Source organism: Macrobrachium nipponense, chromosome 31, assembly GCF_015104395.2.
Source record: "Macrobrachium nipponense isolate FS-2020 chromosome 31, ASM1510439v2, whole genome shotgun sequence".
In the NCBI taxonomy this organism is placed as follows: Eukaryota; Metazoa; Arthropoda; class Malacostraca; order Decapoda; family Palaemonidae; genus Macrobrachium; species Macrobrachium nipponense.
In genome coordinates, this window is record NC_061093.1 from 9,921,356 (window position 1) to 9,943,370 (window position 22,015).

The window sequence follows — 22,015 nt, forward strand, 5'->3', positions numbered from 1 at the left end:
GCAATGTTGAATTGTACCAAATGCGGCACTCTTTTATTATAAGCCTATTGAATTTAAAGGCATATGATTATTGCTTAAGATACCTTTGGCGGCATTTTCATGAATATTATCGACCTTTAAGGCCAAAACATCTGGCAATTAGCACTCTGCATAAGATGAAAATGAAATTCTAAGGTAAAGAACTAGAATATTACAAACACAGGCAAAATAAATAAATAAATTAATTAATAAATAAATAAACACTATATATAGGCCTTGCTCTTTGAGTAAGCTATTCAAGACCTCATAAACAGCTGACCATTTTTCAGTCTTTTTTTTCAAAATATTTGTCGGAGACACTTCTGTTTTGCTTCTTGTAAGCCCTACAGGATTCCGTAGATAGGTACATTGTGTTTTTGTTTGGAAGAAAGAAAGATACCTATCAGGCATTGAAATTCTGTATGAAGTCATTATCAAATGTTGTGGGCCACTTTATGAGTTCACTGTCTCCTTTGAAATCGGTGATTTTGCTTCCTGTTCTTTTTCATCTTGTTCCATGGTAGGTGCTTCCACCCTGACTACTGTGATCGTCATCTAGGTCAATTGATTAACATTGGGTTGAGCTTGACTAGAAAGACCTCCTGCGGTGGCTTGGGCCCCATCACTGGATTCACTGCTGCTTCCATGACTTGCTTCAGATGTAGATGTGATGACACACCTTTACTGGAATCTTTTATAATAGTTTAATACTCTTCGGCTTTTAAAAATTTCGTCTGATTCCTTTTCCTTGGATTTGAGGTTTTGGTCTCCACTCAAGTGCTTTATTGGACTCCACAGCAGAGTACCTATTATGTTGTAGGTCAGTGGTTCTCAACTTTGTTTGCCCCCAATCACCTCTTTTACCATATGTCAGAGAGGCATTCCTTCCTCCTATCAAAGTTCCTCGTTGGACGAGTGGTTAACGTGCTCGCCTACCGATTCGGTGGTCGCGAGTTCGATTCCCCGCTCTGCCAACGTGGAATCAGAGGAATGTTTTTATGGTGATTATAAATTAATTTCTCGCTATAATGTGGTTCTGATCCCACAATAAGCTGTAAGTCCCGTTGCTAAGCAACCAATAGGTTCCCAGCCACGTAAAAATATCTAATCCTTCGAGCCAGCCCTAGGAGAGGTAATAATCAGCTCAGTGGTCTGGTTAAACTAAGATATACTTAATTTCCTCCTTTCCAAAGTTTGTCTGGCTCAAAAAGTGCATTCCAAATAATATGTGTTTTTTAAACAAATATGACACATTTGCAGTATTAACTTCTATCTCTGATATTTTATGCCTCTTCTAGTATCATAATAATATAAATAAAAACTCATATATTCACATGCATAGAAAGAAATAGGTGCATTTACCTTCCGCGAAGTTGCTCCAGGAATTGGATGTTTAATCTTTAAATTTATTCTGTGTTGGATGAATGCACAGAGGATGTTCGGTTTATTCTTAGCTTTAGAGACAACGGGGAACTATACTCTGTTTTTTTCCATCTGTCCACCCGCCTGTGGTGTGTGCGTATGGTAACACTGTGTCCCGGGCTTTAGATAGTTACATTCAGCTTACACTCAACAACAATAATAATATCCTATTTCGAATATTAACGGTGTAACTCGAATTCAGTAAATTAGGCTATTAGAACACTTTTCAGTTGCAAATGTACTCCCAGATATCATTTTACTCACCTAGGCTAAAACTTACAGAGTGTAAATATTTAAAGCCCGGGACGCAGTGTTACCATGCGAAGACACCACAGGCGGATGGACAGATGGAAAAAAAACAGAGTATAGACAAATTATTATAAGGGATGCTATGACATATGTTACATTTGTCACAGTCCTCCCCCCTCCTTTGAAAACCCTGTTGAAAACCCCTGCAGTAGACTATTAGTAATCAGATCGATTCGAACGAAGTCATTACAAAATCATCCATTTAATCATTTTACAGATTCAGTCATTCAAGCAAGTATTATGAATCACATTAAAAATTTGTTAGCGCTCCGATAACAAACACTCCCCGGCTGCCCAAGTGCCCAGCAGCCATTGATTTCAATTTCCCTTTTTATCTCTCTCTCTCTCTCTCTCTCCATCTCTCTCTCTCTCTCTCTCTCTCTCTCTCTCTCTCTCTCTCTCTCTCTCTCTCTTTAATGACTTGTGCCTTGCTATATTTCTCTTGATAATAATATTGTTCAAAAGCGCTCATCTTCGCGCGAAATAAATCAGAAATGAGCTAAAAGCAGCGCTAAACCGCTAAAGCGCTAAACACAATCATTTCGCCCTTAATGAGATGAAAAATAAAAGGGGCGCTAAATCTAGCGCGGAAAGCGCCAAATTTGCACAGGAGCTCATTCATGTTCCAGCTTTTTTTTTTTTTTTTTTTTTTTTTTTTTTTTTTCTTTTAATTTGAACTGGTTACCAGACATTGGACGATCGTGTCTCTGAACACGTTCGGTATGATGAAATTTACCGAAATCAGCAAGCAATTACGTCGGGTAATTGATTTTGTTTTTAACTGCGCTGTCATGCATAAAGTTACTCTACTTTATTGAATAAAAAGCCGATACATTGTCTAACGATTACCGATGCATTCATTATTAGACTAATATAATAAACAGATGATTAAAGTCTTGAAGTGACGTCACAACGGACCACGAATGAACCTCACATTAAGACAGAAGGTAATCGAGATTAGAATGCAACTTGTATTACAATACAGAAAAATAGTCTAAAATTGTCCAGGATTTATAGTATAACTGTATTATGTTTATGGAAACCTATGCAAGTAATAACTTCAAAAGCAATACAAATACGTTCTAGGCTGGCCGGACACCTTAGTTAGAAATTATGATGCAATTTTATGAAATCCTGATAAATCTTTGGAAACGAAATACATTCTAGTATCCTTACTATGCAAAAATAAACATGACTTAGTGGATATACAAGAGCAAAACTTCCGATAAATGAGTACTACCTAGTGTCAAACTGTATCTCGAAGGAACCAACCAACCCAGTGGTTCTTAACCTTTTTTATGACCACGCCCCCTCTAAGAGTTGGTCCTTTCTTTCACGTTCTCCCCGGCCCCCTCCCTCGCACCTGCCGCCCTCGCATCTATGAGTAAAATTACCTCCCAGATTTAAAGGAAAATAAAAAAAAAGATGAGAAAGAGAAGGGGTATCGATGGATAGATAGGAAGGGAAGTCAACAATTACAAAACATGGAAAGCCCAATAAGCCTAACTAACCAATTCGGTTGCCAAACTCACCCTCAGACACACTTTCCTGTTCACGCTACGAAATACACGCAGGACAATTGACTTACCTACAAGCAGAACAAAAACACACAAACACATGTACTCACCCCAACTCCAGATACTCAGGGCTAGGCTGCGCTGTCCGCTGGACTAGGTCGCTGAGACACCAACACACAACCAACGACAAAGAACTGTAACCACACGACACAACAACAACACGACAACAACCAAGGACCACAACCCCACAACCCAAAACACAACAACAAACAAGGATTAGAACCACAACTCAATAACAGAACAACAAACAAGGACTACAACCACAACTCAACAACACAACAAGCAAACAAGTACTACAACCACAACACCCAACGAAGGAATACAGCCACAACAACAAAGAAACCACAACAGCTCACCAACAACCCCCAATAAACAACACCAAACCAACGACCCTCCACAACCCCACACCCAACCATTACAACAACACTAAGAAACCACAACAGCCCCTAACAACAACAACCCTCAACCATAACAACTCAACAGAAACTCACAAGCTCAACATCCTCCCAACACACAAGCACAACAACCTTCAGACACACAGCATAAATGAATCAAATAACTCCCAGAAAATACAACACAACTGACCAACAACAACACTGCTAAGACCGCTGCCCAAAACGTCTGTCCTTCACGATTTCTCATTCCAGTAATTTCCAGACACTGACTCCTCAGTCGGAACTCCGATCACAGCAAACGACTCCAACCACACCAGCAGACAACCCAGAACTCACCAACAGCCAATTCAATCGCTAACTATCCATCCACCAATTACGCCCTCTCTCTCTCTCTCTCTCTCCCACTCTCTCAAGGACGTTGTCCAATGGAACTCCCATAACTCCTCCATTTATATATTCTGTTTTTTTCCATCTGTCCATCCACCTGTGGTGGTCATGCATGGTAACACTGCATCTCGGGCTTTAAATAGTTATGCTATGTCTAAGTTTTAGGTAAATAAAAGGATATCTGGGTGTACATTTGCAACTGAAAAGTGTTTTGATGATTTACTGTATGCAAATTACACCGTTAATATTCGAAATAGGATATTATTTAAAGCCCGGAATGCAGTGTTACCATGCGCAAAACCACAGGCGGATGGACAGGAAAATAACGTTATAAGGCGACACTTTTACATTTTTTCATAAACTTCTAAATATTAGTTCCTCGTTCTTGTTAAATGAATAACGAATATAATTAGAGAGTTTTTTTTCTATTTTTCCCCAGGGCTCGCGCCTCCCCTGCAAATTGCTGACGCCTCCCTATGGGGCGCACCCACCTCCCCCCCCTCCCCAAAGGTTAAGAACCCCTGAACTTACCTAGTAAAAGCAAACCCAGGACCTAAAAGAACCAGATGACTTAATAAAATCCAAACTTGAAGTAAGTTTGGGCGCTGTGGAGGCCGAAGAACATTTTGAAATTTGAACAAGAGGATCAAGAGTTCACGTTGTGTCCTACTTCGCTTTTGTGTTGTAATTCACTTCCCACGTTCAACGCCTCCGTCAGTTTCGTTTCGAACGTTTGAGAACTTTCTCTCTCTCTCTCTCTCTCTCTCTCTCTCTCTCGTTTTATTTGGCGAAAGAGAAGTTTCCGTACTCTCTTCCTGGTCTGTTCTGCAACCGCAGCTGAAGGTTCTTTTTCTGTTGGCATTCCCGTTACTTAGTCTAATGATTAAGCACAATGGACGCCCGCATGTAGGGAGTGCAAGGGCTGGTGGAATTTGGAATTATTGAGAAAAAAGTCAATGTAACTTTTTGTATATATTTTCTTTACAGCACCTTGCTTCACTTAATTTATTGGCATCGCATATCCACTACATACATACATACATACGTACGTACATACAGACACACACACATTGTAAATATATAATTATTCAATGAAGAAATGTAAGCACTGATACTGTATTGGGAATTACCCTGCTAGAACACCGAGTGCATTCGCTGAATAAATGTCTACGTCTTAAAAAATGCACGCTGGTGGATTCATTTGTATCACACGCATAGAGCACTAGATGTGTTACTTTTCTCATTTTTCTATTGTCTGCAAAAAAAAAGGAAGGTTTCAGGGAAAAGAAACCTGTATTTCATTCCTCGCTCATTCTCTAATCGCCGAGGGAGAGGTAAAGACCCTGACGAGAGAGAACCTCAATTTTGCATCATAGTCGTACAATAGATTCTAATCAAGAGACCTCGCCACGGCCCTACCTGTGCTACTCTTTTCTTCTCTTCTCTCTCTCTCTCTCTCTCTCTCTCTCTCTCTCTCTCTGGTGACGGGGTCCTTTCTTTGTTTCATATTCGGTTATATTTTAAGGCTTGTTCTAGATTACCTCCTTTTATTTTGGACACGAATAAAACCAGTCTTGTTCATTCATTAAGATCCTACAGCTTGCACCAGATACCTACATTTTTCTGCGATTTCTGTTCATGTTTGTTTTCCTTATGTCTTCGTTGCATTTTATCGATTTATTTCCTTACTTAATTGCGAAGTAGGTATATGTTTACATAATGCTCAGGCTTCTCTTTTTAATTTTATTTGTACCTTGCATGAGAGCAAGACTCTTTTATGATTATAATGTGTCAAACATCACTGTAATCATTCTATTTTCTGTTAGAATTGTATATTCGTTTTATTTATCTATATTTGTGGATATTCGAAGTGAATTTACCGCGGTCAAATTGACCGGGAGTCAAATTACCAGAAGTTAAATTACCGGTCAGCTTAATTAACGTACATACTTCCATTCGGGGAGCTCTTCTCGGCCTTACCAACAAGCAGAATCTGACTGGCCCGTTAAACTTTTCCGATCTCCACACTTGTTTTCTCGTATCTTCGGTTCATGCTGGTCGAATACTCAGAATTCATTTTATTCTCTCTCTCTCTCTCTCGCTCTCTCTCTCTCTCTCTCTCTCTCTCTCTCTCTCTTATACAATACTATTTCCTGTGATGATCTCTCTCTTTCGTTTCCGTATTTTCCTTTTAATTCGATAAGTTTATAACTTTCTCATTAGCACCTTTTTTTTTGGTAGTTTCACCACATACTTCAGTCACCCCTGTTCTTCTCTAATTTATCCAAGTCAACTTTGAGCTCCACCTTGAATTGAATTCATGTTCCTTTTTCGTTCTCCGTTTTCCTTGCAGTAACTCTTCAGCCGAATCAAATAGTATGAGAATAACCTTTGCATGACTCTTGGACATTGAAAAATTAACATTTTTTGTCATCATTTGATATCGTATCCCACTCGTCTCTCGCCCTTGACTAAACCAAAACGTGAGGGAATTTATACCTTTCATTTCTCGTCATAGAATGAATTTTAGGCTTACTGCAAGTTGCCATTTTCTCACGAATGAACGGAGAGAAAAGAATGATCTGTTTCCTGTAATAACTGACAAGATTTCCCCCATTATTCTCTCCCGCAGGAAGACTTGGACTTGGCCTACTGCCGCAGTGGATCAGCGTGCGGCTACCTGCAGGTGAACGCCTACGGGGTGAACGCTCGACAGTTCTGCAGGTGCCCCAGGAGAGAGGGGACTTGCAGCCTCCACTGGGACCCCCAGGATGGCCACTCAGTCACCATGGGATCAGATCAGTACAAGGTTCGTCTTTTGACGTTTTGCTTCGCTTATTCTGAAGGGCAGGAAAATATATATATGCTATATATATGCATACATGTATAATAGATATATATATATATATATATATATATATATATATATATATATATACATATATATATATATATATATATATATATATGTGTGTGTGTGTGTATGTGTATATATATATATATATATATATATATATATTATATATATATAATATATATATCTATATATATGTATGTGTATATATATATATATATATATATATATATATATATATATATATTATATTATAGGTTATATATTATTTATATATATATATATATATCACATATACTATACATATAATATATATATATATATATATATATATATATATATCATATAATATTATAGACAGATACATAATATATATACATATATATTATAATTTATATATATATATTATATATATATATATAGATATATATATATATATATTTACCTAATTGGTTATTGATTTCCCTCAAACGCGCTGGAGGTTAATCCTATATGAATGACTACTGTCCCTCTCAAAATTTTTCGTACGCTCTCCTAATGAGTGCATACCAAGTACAATAAGTTGTGGTTTGGAGAGGAATCAGCCAATCAAAGCGAACTTGGTGCATTTTAGAAACCATTCTTCCCTTGAAACTTTAAAAAGAGTCAACGTAAACATTTGTCATGCACAAGATCATTTTTTTTATAAAACCACATTCATTGAAATGACCTCACCCCTGTGAGACAAGCTGTATATTAGATATGAATTGAATTGCATACAGAATTTGGGATTAAGGGACACAAGCACTGGGACCTATGAGGTCATTCAGCGCTGAAATGGGAAGTGACAGTAAAAGGTTTGTAAGGTGTAACAGGAGGAAAACCTCAAAGCAGTTGCACTATGAAGCAATTGTTACGATGAAGAAAAAGACTATGAAATGAGGTACAGTAAAAGGAACGAATGGGGTTGCAGCTAGGGGCCGAAGGCACGCAGCAAAGAACCTGAAGTAATGCCTACAGTGCACCGCATGAGGTGCACTGACGGCACTAGCACCCTACTAGATATGTACTCTAGTGGTATCTTTAAGCTTTGGTATTTGAAATAAGGCAAAGTATTGCAGAAATACTCTAATGATTTTGAAACCTAAAAATGTTAAGAGCGACGAGAGGTTTCCACCGGAAGCCATTTCTGAAGGATATCAAGGTCACTCCGGTAACGGGATTTCCTTAATTTTGTCTTTATTTTGCTGGAAGAATTTACAAGGAAATGTCATCTTATAGAATAGGTGTGGCCAGAATTTTAGACTCCGAGATCTACTCTAAAGAGTGAAACTCTTCTACGATCTGCCATACTATAGTAGATTCACATCACCCGTGCATCTAATGTCTAGGCCAGTTCCTTACGACGCTCCTGATTGGCTGTTGATAAGCCACACACAGGGCTGGAAACCCTCAGTCTCTCGAGAGAGTTCACATAGGCAAGATGTAGTATGTTCCACCTCTCCTGAGGGATGCTTTTGAAAAAACGTATCCCTCAGGAGAGGAGGAACATACATCCTGCCTATGTGAACACTCTCGAGAGAGACTGAGGAGAGTTTCCAGCCCTGTGATTGGCTTATCAACAGCCAATCAGGAGCGTTGTAAGGGACTGGCCTAGTAGACATCATATGCGCGGGTGATGTGAATCTACTATAGTGCATAATCTCATATTATTACGTGGGGAAAAAAATTTCAAATAGAACCATGAGTACAACTGCCTCACTCATTCATATATATATATATATATATATATATATATATATATATATATATTATATATATATATATATATATTGTTATTGTTTATATAGGATTGTGGGGGAACGGCGCTCGACCAAACAAGTGGCCATGATTGACTGTTTGGCCACCTCTGTTATATCAGATTAGTCGGTCTTTTTGGATGCAACAGCAAAGGAAATCTTGAACATTTACTTCTTAAGAAACTCACAGGATGTGTGAGGGAAAGCAACTGTACTGGGGGTGCCCTAGGAATCCTTTGTTGCTGAGGGGAATGGAAAATAAGGCAGTGTAAAATTAAAGAAGGCAGACAGCCAGGTGGGAAGATTCCAAAGGGTGAGGTGTAGAATGCAGATAGAATGTTTTCGGGCCGAAAAGTGATGTTTCCAAGAACTTTTAGTCACTTCTACAGAGCGACGCGAATGTCATATTGTATGGGGTTATCCACTATGGGGAAAGACATACCTCCATAGATGACTTTTACAGGGAGAGGAATCCCTCCAAAGTCAATACAAAGAGGAAAAGGCAATTAAGTATAAGGTTAACAAGCTCAGTATCTTAGTTTTACCAGACCGCTCAGCTGATTAACAGCTCTCCTAGGGCTGGCCTGACGGATCATTACTAGATATTTAGACGTGGCTAGGAACCAATTGGTTACCTAGCAACGGGACCTACAGCTTATTGTGGGATCCGAACTACATCGAGAAATGGATTTCTATCACCATAAATGAATTCCTCTGATTCTGCGTTGGCAGAGCGGAGAATCGAACCCAGACCCCGTGACCGGTAGTCGAGCACATAACCGACTCGTCCAACGAGGTTAACAGCTTTTAAGGAATATATAGTAGAGGTGTCACCTCATAAAATCCATAAATAGGGGAGAATCCAGCAAATGGAAGAGGCAAACTGGTAAAGTTGAACCAGATTAAGAGTTAATTGGGATGACCTCTGAAAGAAGAGGCTAAAATCTTGCCAGACGGAGCGCCCAGCTGTCAAGGACTCGTGCATCGTTGCCAGTTTTGCGGAGCTTGACATACGCCGATGCCTTTATTAAAACTGTTTCCATGAACCATAGTTGTCATAGTAATGCAATAATGATAAAATTGCCCTATTTATGCATATATATAGCAAATAGATACGCTAAATTTAAATATTTTCACGGTTCTGTGTAATTCTTATCCCGATTTTGGAAGGTCATCACAGACCAATTGGCAACAGTGGCCCACGACACGAGCATCGTTGCCAATTTAGCGGAGTTAGACACTTATGGCGATGCCTTTACAAACTGTTTCCATTTAATTCTAGATGTCATAGTAATGCAATAATGATAAAATTGCCCTAATATTTATGCATATATATTGCAAATAGATACGTTAAATTCACTTATTTCCACGGTTCTGTGTAACTCTTATCCCCGAGTTTGGAAGGTAATCACAGCCCAATTGGCAACAGTGACACGACATGACTAATAAATACGAGTTGGTTGACTGACTCTTAATGCTGACAATTCAAAAAACATCTGAACTTTGGACAAATATGTGTCTTCTCATTTATGTTATGTAGATATTAGTGTAAAATCTAACACACATTACATATGACACTTCAGTAATTACTTACAGGAATAAATCAAGATGAAATATACACACCTGGAAATTTTGGTGCTCCTCATACACGGTAGCATATAAATAAACTGCCCTAAACATTTTACAAGCCAATATTATGATAATCTATATATATATATATATATATATATATATATATATATATATATATATATATATATATATATAGTGTAACACACACGCTCACGCAATCACACACACACATACATCATACATACATACATACATACACACACACACACACATATATAATATATATACATATATATATATATATATATATATATATATATATATATATATATATAATATATAGTGTATGAGTATTGTAGTCCTAGTTTTATTTAATCTTCCTTCTTGCTGGAACTTAAAGGAATTGTTTTGTAGAAATTTGTTGAAAGTTCATGGCTTTTTGGACTGCTCATAAGAACATGTGTTTATTATTATTAATAAAATATTATTAATAACAATAAGAAGAAATACTTTGTCTCAATAGCTATATCAGCTAAAAAAAAAAATGGCTATACAAGGGGTGGAGACACGAAGGGAAAAATAATGGAATAAGACAGAGGAAGGCTGACCTCATCAGCACGAATGGCTTTTACTAAGAAGCCCCCGTTGGAAGGTGGGGCCGTCAGCAACTCATGCGGTGCACTGTAGGCATTACCTAAGGTTCTTTGCATCGTGCCTTCAGCCCCTAGCTTCAATCCCTTTCGTTCCTTTTATTGTACCTCCTTTCATATTTTCTCTCTCCCATCTTATTTTCCATCCTCTCCTGACAATTGCTTCATAGTGCAACTACTTCGAGGTTTTTCTCCTGTTACACCTATCACCCCTTTTACAGTCAGTTTCTATTTCAGCGCTGAATGGCCTCATAGGTCCCAGCGCTGGGCCCCTGGCCTAAATTCCATATTCAATTTCAATAATTCAATTCAATTTACTTAAGGAGCGGCAACTATGTTCTCGGTCATTAATCATCGTAAGGATTTGCTCTCTATGGCCGCTATTTCGGGTTTGTTCGAAGATGATGGAAGTGATGACTGAGGCTCTGCTATGCTTATGCAACATTCAAAGAAGAGATCAGGTCCTCCTTCAGGAGGTGATGGGACGGAGTCTTGGAGGCGTCGCCTCAATGAGTGAGAGAGCGTCCCTGGTAATCAGCGTTTCCGCTTCATTAGTGAGAACTGCGCCAATTAACGGCGTCCGAGGGGTCGTTAGAGAGTTGGTCTATCTATTAGCAATTGACAGCTTATCGCGTGATTAGGTCAGGAGTCTTCAAGTGTCTGAAAAGGTGCCTCGGGAATTACGTAAGACTCGTTTTCTTGAGTCGATGTTTTCTTTAAATGGGGCCGAAGTGAAAGTCTCGTACAGGGTAGTTGGTGGCATTTTCTGTCAACACGATTCCTGCAAATGATTGTTTAGGATTCGGTTCGGATTTGGACAATCTTTAAGCTGAGAGGGATGTTCGATTCGCGCGGGAACTGGAAAATGGTTTTTGGCCAAGTGCCTTATGATTAGACTGAAGGGGTTTCCAAGGACATCCTGAATATGTGTTTTTTTTTTATAACGATTAATTTTTGTTGAAGCTTGTTGGGATTTTGTGTCGCCTGAACCTTAGAGCGGGATGACCGAGAGGGGCCGGGGTGGGGGGGGGGGGGCGCCTAGGGGCTGGGTGTGGGGGACACGCTCCCCGGGAATTTGTTGTTTACTTATCGCCCTGGTAACGGAGACTGAAACTTAACCCATAGCTAATTTCTTAACATAAACAGAATAGTTTCGATTTCAAGGGACTTTTTATTCATTTTCTCTATAACTGTCCACTAAATCGTTGGCTGCCGCCAGTTGTGACTGGGATTAATTTATTCAGTGAGCATTTTTGGGTGTTGATGTAACCCCGTACTATGCTCCACAGTAATGATGATAAAAAGCAGATTGAAAACCTCTCGTTGTTGTCATAAAGGTTGCGAAGAAACTCTCTTCTTTTCGTTTTTGTATAATGAATAGTTTACACATTTTAGATGTGACCCAAAGTACGCCATTTGTTCATAAGTCAAATCATTATCTTTAGGGACTTCAGAGGGTCAGAATGTGCAATGAATGTTAGTTTCGCGTCTTCAGGAGATTCTCACGACCGGTCGCTGTAGAAGATCTCTGATACTGACTCCTGTTGACTGACCTTCGCTGCTATGTAAAGGGTCCTTCTGACCCTGGTTGGTTTCCTTGGGTCGCAAGATCATTGTATCCTTCTCCTTTCGCAATCTGATTATTTGTGCATGAATTGTGTTTTGAATATGTGCATGTAATGAGAGAGAGAGAGAGAGAGAGAGAGAGAGAGAGAGAGAGAGAGAGAGAGAGAGAGCGTTCGTAAATTAAATACAATATACCTGTACATACACACACACTTATATATAGGCTGCATGTATAACTGAATCACGAAAGGTTGGAACGTGATAGATGCATAAATAAAGATATAAGCCGCGAAGGAAAGTGAAACACTGGAGTATAGCTGCAAGATCTTTCGACTCAACGTCCTTTACTTAGCAGACTGACTTATACCTTTATTTATATAGGCTACATACATACATACATACATACATACATACATACATACATACATACATACATACATACATACATACATACATACATACGTGTATGAGAGAGTAGGAGCGAGAGATCCTTTGTAAGTTGAAAGTAATACCCCATACTTTTTCAAAGCAGGTTTCATTTTAGAGCACGCTATTATGTTCATTTTTCCTGGAGTAAAAAGATGGCCTCCGTATCACACTCCGCTGTCGGGCTGACGAGAGGCTTGTCCTTAAGGCGGAGGTCCAAGTCCCGTTTGATCTTTGTTCCTTAAAGAGAAAGACAGCGGTGAAAGAGAAGAAAAGGCCAGGCATGAACTCCTCCGTGAATAGGAAACATGTGTTTGTATGGAAAGCTTGTTTTTCCCAATCTCTTTTTTTTTATTTGTATATTTCCTTCTTTTAAAGATAATTTGCTAATGCTGATATAAAAGCATATAATGATTTTATAATCATATCTCTTTTGTACAAAAAAATTATCATAAACACGTACACATTATCATTGCTTTCCTCTTGATATCTTTTATAAGACTAATTGTATAAGATTAATTGGGAAAGATCCTCACTGTTGTCATGTCTGATGGCTGTCCAGGATGGAGTACCGACAATTCCGCGCAGGACAATTCAGCTTAGAGACAATTCTGCCATGACGAATCAACTTAGACACAATTCAGCGCATGACGAATCAGGACAAGGACTATTCAGCACAAAGACAATTTGCAAAATAAAATAAAAACATGGAAAACGAAGAAAACAGTGATCAGATTTATTTTTCATTTGTACCATACTGAATTTTAAAAAGTAGACAAATATTTATTGAAATGATATACCATAAAATATTCCTGAACAAAAATATTCATACTAATTTATTTCTGTAATTCAATGAGGTAGCTTATATTTTGTAAGTATTCCAATTTGTTTGCTCGATTCCCATATTGACTAACTAGCGTTTTTATTGCCTTAGCTGTTCTCTGATAATTTACTTTTTTTTCTGGAATCGTCGTGTCCAGCTCTGATTCTCAGTATCCATTTCTCTGGGTTGTCTTGCTCCAATTTCAAAAACCCTACACACTTATAAAAGGTTGGGTGGTTATAACCTAATTTTAACTGAAGACTTCGGTGCCACACCTCTAATGAGTTATTGGTCTTTGGTAGGTCTCCCTACACCCGATCAAAAGTAGTCCATAACTCAGGTTTAAAAATAGCATATCTACTACGGCGTCGGAAGGGACGACCAACCCACTATTCTGGAACTAATTCGTCAACTCTTCCAATTCAGGAGGCATAACATCTTGCAAAGATTCAAATACCTCGCAAATATCATCAGCTGGCACAAAAGCTAAGGCTACCAACCTCTTACAATGTTTTCGAATATGCTCCTCGCTTATATATGACTGTGTAAGATTTAAAGCCTGTATTTTCCGCCATATGCGCTGAGCCTAATGCAAAAAACAACCACTTATTTGCGTGCCTTCAAACACATTTGAAAATCTAAACGATAGCAAAATCCATTTAATAGAATGTGATCACGACCTTTCTCTGATAAAATCCGCTCCATGAGACTTTTTTTTGTTTTTGTTTTAGCTCAGCGAATGTTTGTAAAAAACTACGCTCCAGAAAAGGAAATACATCCAGTCCGAGTTTAGAAGAATACCAGTAACTATTATTCGCTTGTTGTTATAACATAAATAACAACCGTAAATTGTTCGATGATTGAAAGTGTAAACAATCCTAGTTTATTACCAATACCTTTAACTGCAAGTTGCTAGTTTTGTTTTCTGTCGCCAAATCAGAAATAGATTATGATTTTCAGTATCTTATTACAATAAATATATTTCATTTTCTGAATTTCAAAAATAATTTACTAATAAGAACTAATTTGATCACTGTTTTCTTAATTTTCCATACTTTAACTTTATTTCGTCAGATATTTCGCCAAATTGTCTTTTCGCTGAATAGTCCTTGTGCTGAATCATCATGCGCTGAATTGTCTCTAAGCTGAATTGTCATGTGATGACTTGTCGGCGCGGAATTGTCGGCCCACGATCCCGGATACCCCATCTGCATCCAATTTCTCTAAATTTATAAAACAATCTCCAGTCTGTGGCTGAATGGACGGAGAGCATCTCAGTTCTAGGGAAAAAGTGCCAAGTGCTCTTAGAAGACAGAGAAGGACAGATGCCAGGGATCCTCAGACTTCAATAAGAACCTTGAGTTGTCAGCTGCGCAGGAGTAGGAGTGGCAAGAGCAGGGCCACACTCAGAGACTGCCTGAAGGTTGCATCTCGACCACACCCACCAAGGACAGCAGAAGGCCTCGAGAAAACAGGCAAAAACAGGTGCCAGTTAAAGGAAAAAAAAGATCCAAAATGTGGCACCTGAATCAAGGGAGCTTGTTACCAACCAGAGACTCTTTCTTGAACTTCTGTTACTTGGTTCTGTGCTGCACCCACAGAATCAGCGACCGACCAGATCACCCCTGGTGAGAAATATCTAGAAAATGAACAGAGAATAAAGAATGAGGGTTGACAATCCCCCTCAGTTTGACGCCCACATGAATGACTAACATTCTCACCCTCACCAGACAGCCGTCTACCATCATATGACAGAACAACCAAAATTCCATTTCAAAAAACGCCCAGGGAATGATCACAAAACTCATTCAGAGTTATAAAACATTGCAAGCCAATAAGTTGAACAGCAGTGAAGACATCTGCGCTCGAAAATGAACCAAGAAAAATAATATTTTTGTAAACGAATTTGAAGGTATTGGATCACGAGGCTACTTTAAGGTAAAATAAAATGTGAGTGGTGGTTAGGGCGCATGAGTTAGGAAGAACAGGAACAGAAGGAGAGAGAGAGAGAGAGAGAGAGAGAGAGAGAGAGAGAGAGAGAGAGAGAGAGAGAGAGAGACTAGGCTCAGTTGAGTCATAAACGGAAAGGAAAGTCATCATCCGTCTGACGATGCAAATATTTCCTCCATTTTCACCCAATAGAGGAATGAATGTTTAGTCTACATATATTGTGAAATGGGTTAAAGATAAATATCAATACATTTAGAATAACAAAAAAAGTTTCTTCTGTTGAACAGTGCTCTTCAATTGTGTCGCTATGTTACACGACTTAGGGGTCAACACTCTGAGGATAGTGACCATTTTCCACCGAAGGAAACTGTACATCTGCAATCTTCCACGAAGAGAGTTTGCTTTTGTGCGCCACACGAGGGCAATGATGATAATTATATTCATCTCTTCAGTTTTGTGAACTTTCTTTTGTAACGTCATTGTTGTCTCGTCTGGAACTATACTCTGGTAAGAACGAACCTAATCAGTGAATTAGATTTCCTGGTTGTTAGTCGACTAACAACCTCATTTTACAGACAAGCAGAAGACAAACAGCTCCGGAAGAAATAAATAGATAAATAAATAGGTCAAAATATAAGACTAGTTAGTGGCCTATCTGACCTATTTGTTTATCTATTTACTGTAGTAAATAAATAAATTTGTAAGCAATATCTCTGCAATTGACTCCTGATAATTCATATCGGCGCAAAACTCGCCAGTTGTAATAGCAGAGAGAAAGCAATTATTAGAAAAATAGAGAAGACTATTTACAAGTTAAAATGCAGCTGATGCAGCAAAATCTTTCAATAAGACTTGTGTGAAAGAGGGTCTCGTTCCAATATTATTATTATTATTAATCTGTCTCTGCCTCATCCCCGTCTTCTCCGGCAACGATAAGAATGAAAGTACGTAAGTGGATCAACCTGCCATCTGCCACACGATATGATTTTTATTCCCATTTCTCTCAGCCCTCACCGCACTCTCCCCCCCCCCCCCCCCCCGCACCCTGCCCTTCCCTAACCTCTCCTTTATTTTTTTATTTTTTTTTGTGAGACCCGTCCCACGCCACTACATATTTTAGGGCGCCGACAGGTAAGTGAGGGAAGGTGGGCCAATATCATTCTCAGTCGCTCCAGTAGCGTCCTATGGCTTCTTCCATTGAATACAGGAGGACGCCTCGCCTTTGGGACGGCTCCCCCCTTTGCTCGGCGAACTAATTCCTTCCATAAGAAGGCGCTGAAAGTGGCTGGCTTCTTTCCCATTTTTTTTTAAAAAGGGCGCACTGCCGACGGCAGAAGTCTCTCTCTCTCTCTCTCTCTCTCTCTCTCTCTCTCTCTCTATCGCTCTCTCTCTCTCTCTCTCTCTCTGCAAAAGGGATTTGTCTCTTTATTCTTTCCGTCCCTCGTTTTCTCTCTGTCTGTCTGTTAAGTAAGTAATTTGTTTTACTCTTCAAATGTTCCAGCGGAGAGATTCGCTCACTCAAACTCTCTCTCTCTCTCTCTCTTCTTTTCTTTCTCGTCTGTCTGTGAAATTAGTAAATTAGTTTTACTCTTCAACACCCCAGCTGAGGGATGCGCTCACTCAAACTTTCTCTCTCTCCTTCTCTCTCTCTTTCTCTCTCTGTAAATAAAAAACATGTAGTCTCTGTACCCTTGACTCGCTCTCTGTCGAGAAGTTAAGCACAGACCATAAGACAGAGAGAGAGAGAGAGAGAGAGAGAGAGAGAGAGAGAGAGAGAGAGAGAGAGAGAGAGAAAAGCAAAAGGAAAGGGAATGAAGGTTGCAAAGTCATGACTTGGCGCAAGTTCCCCTTTCGCCTAACTTTTATCCATGACCTCCGAAATGCCATTTGTTTCATTTCTAAAATCAGTTTAGTCTTCTCTGAACATTTTGTCAGTTTGTGTCTCCAACCAATGGAAGTTGAATACCTAAAGAGAGAGAGAGAGACAGGTAAGAAACAAACGGCCAGAGACAGATAGATCAGGTGAGGGGTAGGGAAAGAAGAGAATAAGAGATACATCTGGGAAGACTGTGACAAGAAAATTTTTATCCGCCTCCTAACACGAAAGAGGTCCTGCCACCATATGTTGTCAGTTTCAAGCAAGAACAGAGATAAAAACGCTAAATAGAGCGTTTGCGATGTAAGGAGTGTCTTGAGATAAGACTTCGGGAGTGCAAGTGATCGAGTCTCTCAAGAACTCTCCGTCCCCCAAAAAATATTAATAAATAATGTAAAATGAAATCATCAAATAAAACAAAAACAAACTTCGAGAATGCAGATGATCGAATCTCTCAAGATCTCTCAAGCCCCCCACCCCAAAATAAATAAACAAATAAATAAAATGAATATTTAAATAATGTAATAAAATGAAACAATCAAATAAAATAAAAACAAACTTTCGTTCCAGTTTGATCAAATGTTTCAGGTAGTACCGTTGTAACTTTTTTTCATAGATGACATTGCGTGACTTCAAAATATGTCATGGTAGCGACAAGCAGCATCGAGCGTTTTTATATTTCCTCGTTTCATTTGACGACCTTTTCGATGGCATGAATTTCTTGGCAGCATAAAATCTGAACAAGATTCTATGATGTTGGGCAATTTTTCTTCTCTGCTGATGTTTTTTGTTTTCTTTTGTCAATTTTAAACAAAGCACATGAGCTATAATATCAAACCTGTTTCTTTCAATACAACCTCTTCAGACGCGTTGGTTTCAAGAAAAAGATTCTAGATGGACCCGAGAATTTCCAGAAAAAAAAACAATGGTGTCACAAAATTCACATTGGTTGAAAAAGATCAAAATTCAATTGTGGGAAGATTGCTTGATAGGAGGTTTTGCAACCTCACATCTTGTGTAAATCTGGTAAAAGCACACGGAAAGCCATCACATTTCAGCAGGCTTGTTATATTACATGGAATTGAAATACTAAATTTTTAAGCAAGAATTAAACACGTCAGCAGTATCATGTGCTTAAGATTTGCTTTTCATATTTCTGTTTCATTTTTGGTCGGCTTTCGAGCCTGCGCTCAGCATTCCGCATTTATCCTACAGAGGACAGTACCGGCATGAGTGAAGCTCCATTGGCAGGGCTTCTTCTTATTTAAACTGCATTTTAGCTGACCAACCTGGTGCTGCCTGGGAAAACTTTGAATGCCAGCCGATAAACAGCCCCCAACCTTTCTCTCTCTCTCTCTCTCTCTCTCTCTCTCCATCTCTTCCTCACTCTTTCCCACTTTCCCCTCCCTAACACCCCTCTACTCTCTCACTTCATCTCTCTCTCTCTCACTCTCCCTCTCTCTCTCTCTCATCTCTTCCTCACTCTTTCCCTCTTTCTCCTCCCTAACATCTCTCTCTCTCTCTCTCTCTCTCTCTCTCTCTCTCTCTCTCTCTTCCTCACTCTTTCCCACTTTCCCCTCCCTAACACCCCTCTACTCTCTCACTTCATCTCTCTCTCTCTCACTCTCTCCCTCTCTTTCTCTCTCTCAATCTCTTCCTCACTCTTTCCCTCTTTCTCCTCCCTAACACCCCTCTACTCTCTCTCTCTCTCTCTCTCTCTCTCTCTCTCTATCTCTCTCTCTCTCTTAACGATAGTTGCTCCAATTTTTTATATTTTATATTTCACCCTGTCTCATCTTCCATTCCTACTTGGGCTGAACTTGGACTTAAATGGCACCGGAAGTGTTGCTATTCATCTCAGCGACCTTGAAAACTATGAATTAGTCATTAATATATGTCATTTTAGATATTCTATATTCCACCCTTTCTAACCCCAGCTTCCTACTGGGGCTGAACTTGGACTTAAAGGGCATCAAGATTGTTACTATTCATCTCGGCAACCTCAAAAACTGGATTAGACATAATATCTGCCGTTTTCGGTTATTTTTACATGTCACCCCTTCCCACCCCACCCCCTATGGTACCAGTGATGCCTCCCCCAATATGTATACCGAAGTGAGGTATGATAAATTAATAGTTTATTTAGTTACCAAGTCTACGGACAGAAAAGGCCCCATTTCAGGGAAGCCCTTCCCACCTCCACCCCATTTGGTGCCCTTTGGTGCTAATGAAGTCTTACCCCCACAGAGTTCTTTTCAAGATAGCAAATCCTATGTATACCAAATCTGGTTGAAATTGCTCAATGCGTTTCAGAGTTATGGTGGAACACACACACACACACATACATACATCCAACCATTTTATCAATGTAGATCCGAACAGTTTCCTATTAATTTTGAATTGTTTTGCAAAATCAACAGTAGCCTATAAATTCTGTCTTTTGCTTCTTATTTTCTAAGATTTATTTTTTTAATAAATTCATTAACTACTTGCTTTTTAATTGAACTATTTTATTACCTACATATCCTTCCTTTTCCAAACACAAGCACACACACAAACACAACTGCTTTTTATCAATTTTGAGCTCTTTTCATACTAGGTACGTTGCTACGCCTTTTTTTTTCATATGCCAGGAATTTCCTGAAATAACAACCAGCCATGATTTCCTCACTTCCAGCTGATTTCTTACACATATCATTCTCAGCAGTTGATCTCTAATAATTGCCTTTCCGTTTTCCTGACAGTTCTGTGGGTCGCCGCCCTCCATTCATGTGTGTAACCGCGACGAAACGGCCTACACAGCCGCTTACATCTTCAACAAGGCTACGTTCATGATGGCAGGGGAACACCACCGAATTCACTGCTATTGTCCTCCACCCATGGCTCACCTTCAGGACGACATGGTGGAAGACGTGGTCGACGGAGAACTCATCATGGCCACCGTCCACGTCTGCTCCATGGTAAGCCTCGCGATCTCCTCCTCCTCCTCCTCCTCCTCTGTTGGCTGCTGCAAAGCAAGATCCCGTGCCGGTACAAAGCTGGCTTAATCTAATACTATTCTGTTGGCGTCGGTCTCCTCTTACAAATGCATCTTCCGTTTCCTCTCTCTCTCTCTCTCTCTCTCTCTCTCTCTCTCTCTCTCATTTTCTGAATGCATTTTCACTCTTGTGAGCGTTTTCGCCAAGGTTGCATTCCTGTCCTCGTTCATTTTGGGATATATTTGCTCTCCCTGTATAGTGTTGGTTTTCTGATTATTTGTGCTGAGGATATATTTCGATGCCTGGCCGATTTTATGTCATTATCTTCCTCAGTCTATTTTCGTCACTTTCTAAGACTATAATCGTTGGTACTTGCTGGTTCCTGGTTCCTCAGCGCCCACTCCACAAGCACAGTTGCGGGCACGTTACACTATTTGCGTGAGATGCCGAGCTTTTTAACTCGACACTACAGTTTTACTTCATACCCTTTCCCTCTTCATATTGGTTATTACATCATTCAAACTGATACTGAATTCCCGTGTGCTTTACAATGTCCAATTTCTTCCACTTTACTTCAATAGTGCGTCAGACTCTTTATTTTAATCCTTTTCTGTAACAAGAACTCCAGAAGCTTAGAAGAAATGTTTCTCAACCAATTATTACCAAACATTGTTAATAAATCTCTACTTTACTTTTTCCATCTGAGGCAGTGCCATGCTATTGGCTTTAACATCCAGAGCGCTTCCCAGGTTAACAAAATCCCAAATTTTCTGTTGTGAGATTTCAGGCTCTCTAAAGTAATGTCGAGTTCTGGTTTTGCAGGATTTAACAGCTGAAAAAACATTCGGCGCTGTCCTCCTCCGCTCTCCAGAGAGCACAAAAGTCGTCTCCTTGTATTTACCCCGGAAGTTGGCCTTCAAGGACAACATGTTCTTCAGCCTCTTGGCTTTCATTATCCTGCGCGCTTCTTTTGTTTCAAGTTCCTTGATGTTATCTTTTTCCCCGCAGTGTTTTACGAACCTCAGCTTCTTCGTTTCTTTCCTCTTCTCTTCCAAGGTCTTTTCACTTGCTTGCTTAGTTTTTATATTTATTTCATTTGGTAGAATGGTATAGGTACAAGATATCTTAATTCGCGACCTTTCGTGAATTTACGTGGTTTTTACATGGCTATTTTTGATGATAGTAGTTATTTTGATACTTGGTCAACTAAGACTACCTTTTGTTTCTCGACGTCTTATCAGTCACCTCTGGTACTAAGGAATCCTACCTCAGAGCGTTGTTCTCTCTCTCTCTCTCTCTCTCTCTCTCTCTCTCTCTCTCCTTTACCTTTGTTTTTCGTCTCTTTTGTCAACTGCACACAACATTGGAGCGCCTCGGTGGCGTGGTCAGTATGGTGTTGGCGTGCCACCTCGGTGGCCGCGAGTTCGATTCTCG

The 22,015-nt window shown here is 39.4% G+C and overlaps 1 protein-coding gene across 1 annotated transcript in view; it reads left to right on the forward strand.

Moving 5' to 3' along the window:
• Positions 1-22,015, forward strand: part of LOC135206464 (U-scoloptoxin(11)-Sm5a-like) — a 42,503-nt gene that overhangs the window by 18,415 nt on the left and 2,073 nt on the right. Inside the window, exons 2-3 of the mRNA XM_064237839.1 lie at positions 6,741-6,917; positions 20,348-20,563. Of these exons, the coding sequence (XP_064093909.1) occupies positions 6,741-6,917; positions 20,348-20,563 (393 nt within the window). The remainder of the gene's footprint in view (positions 1-6,740; positions 6,918-20,347; positions 20,564-22,015) is intronic.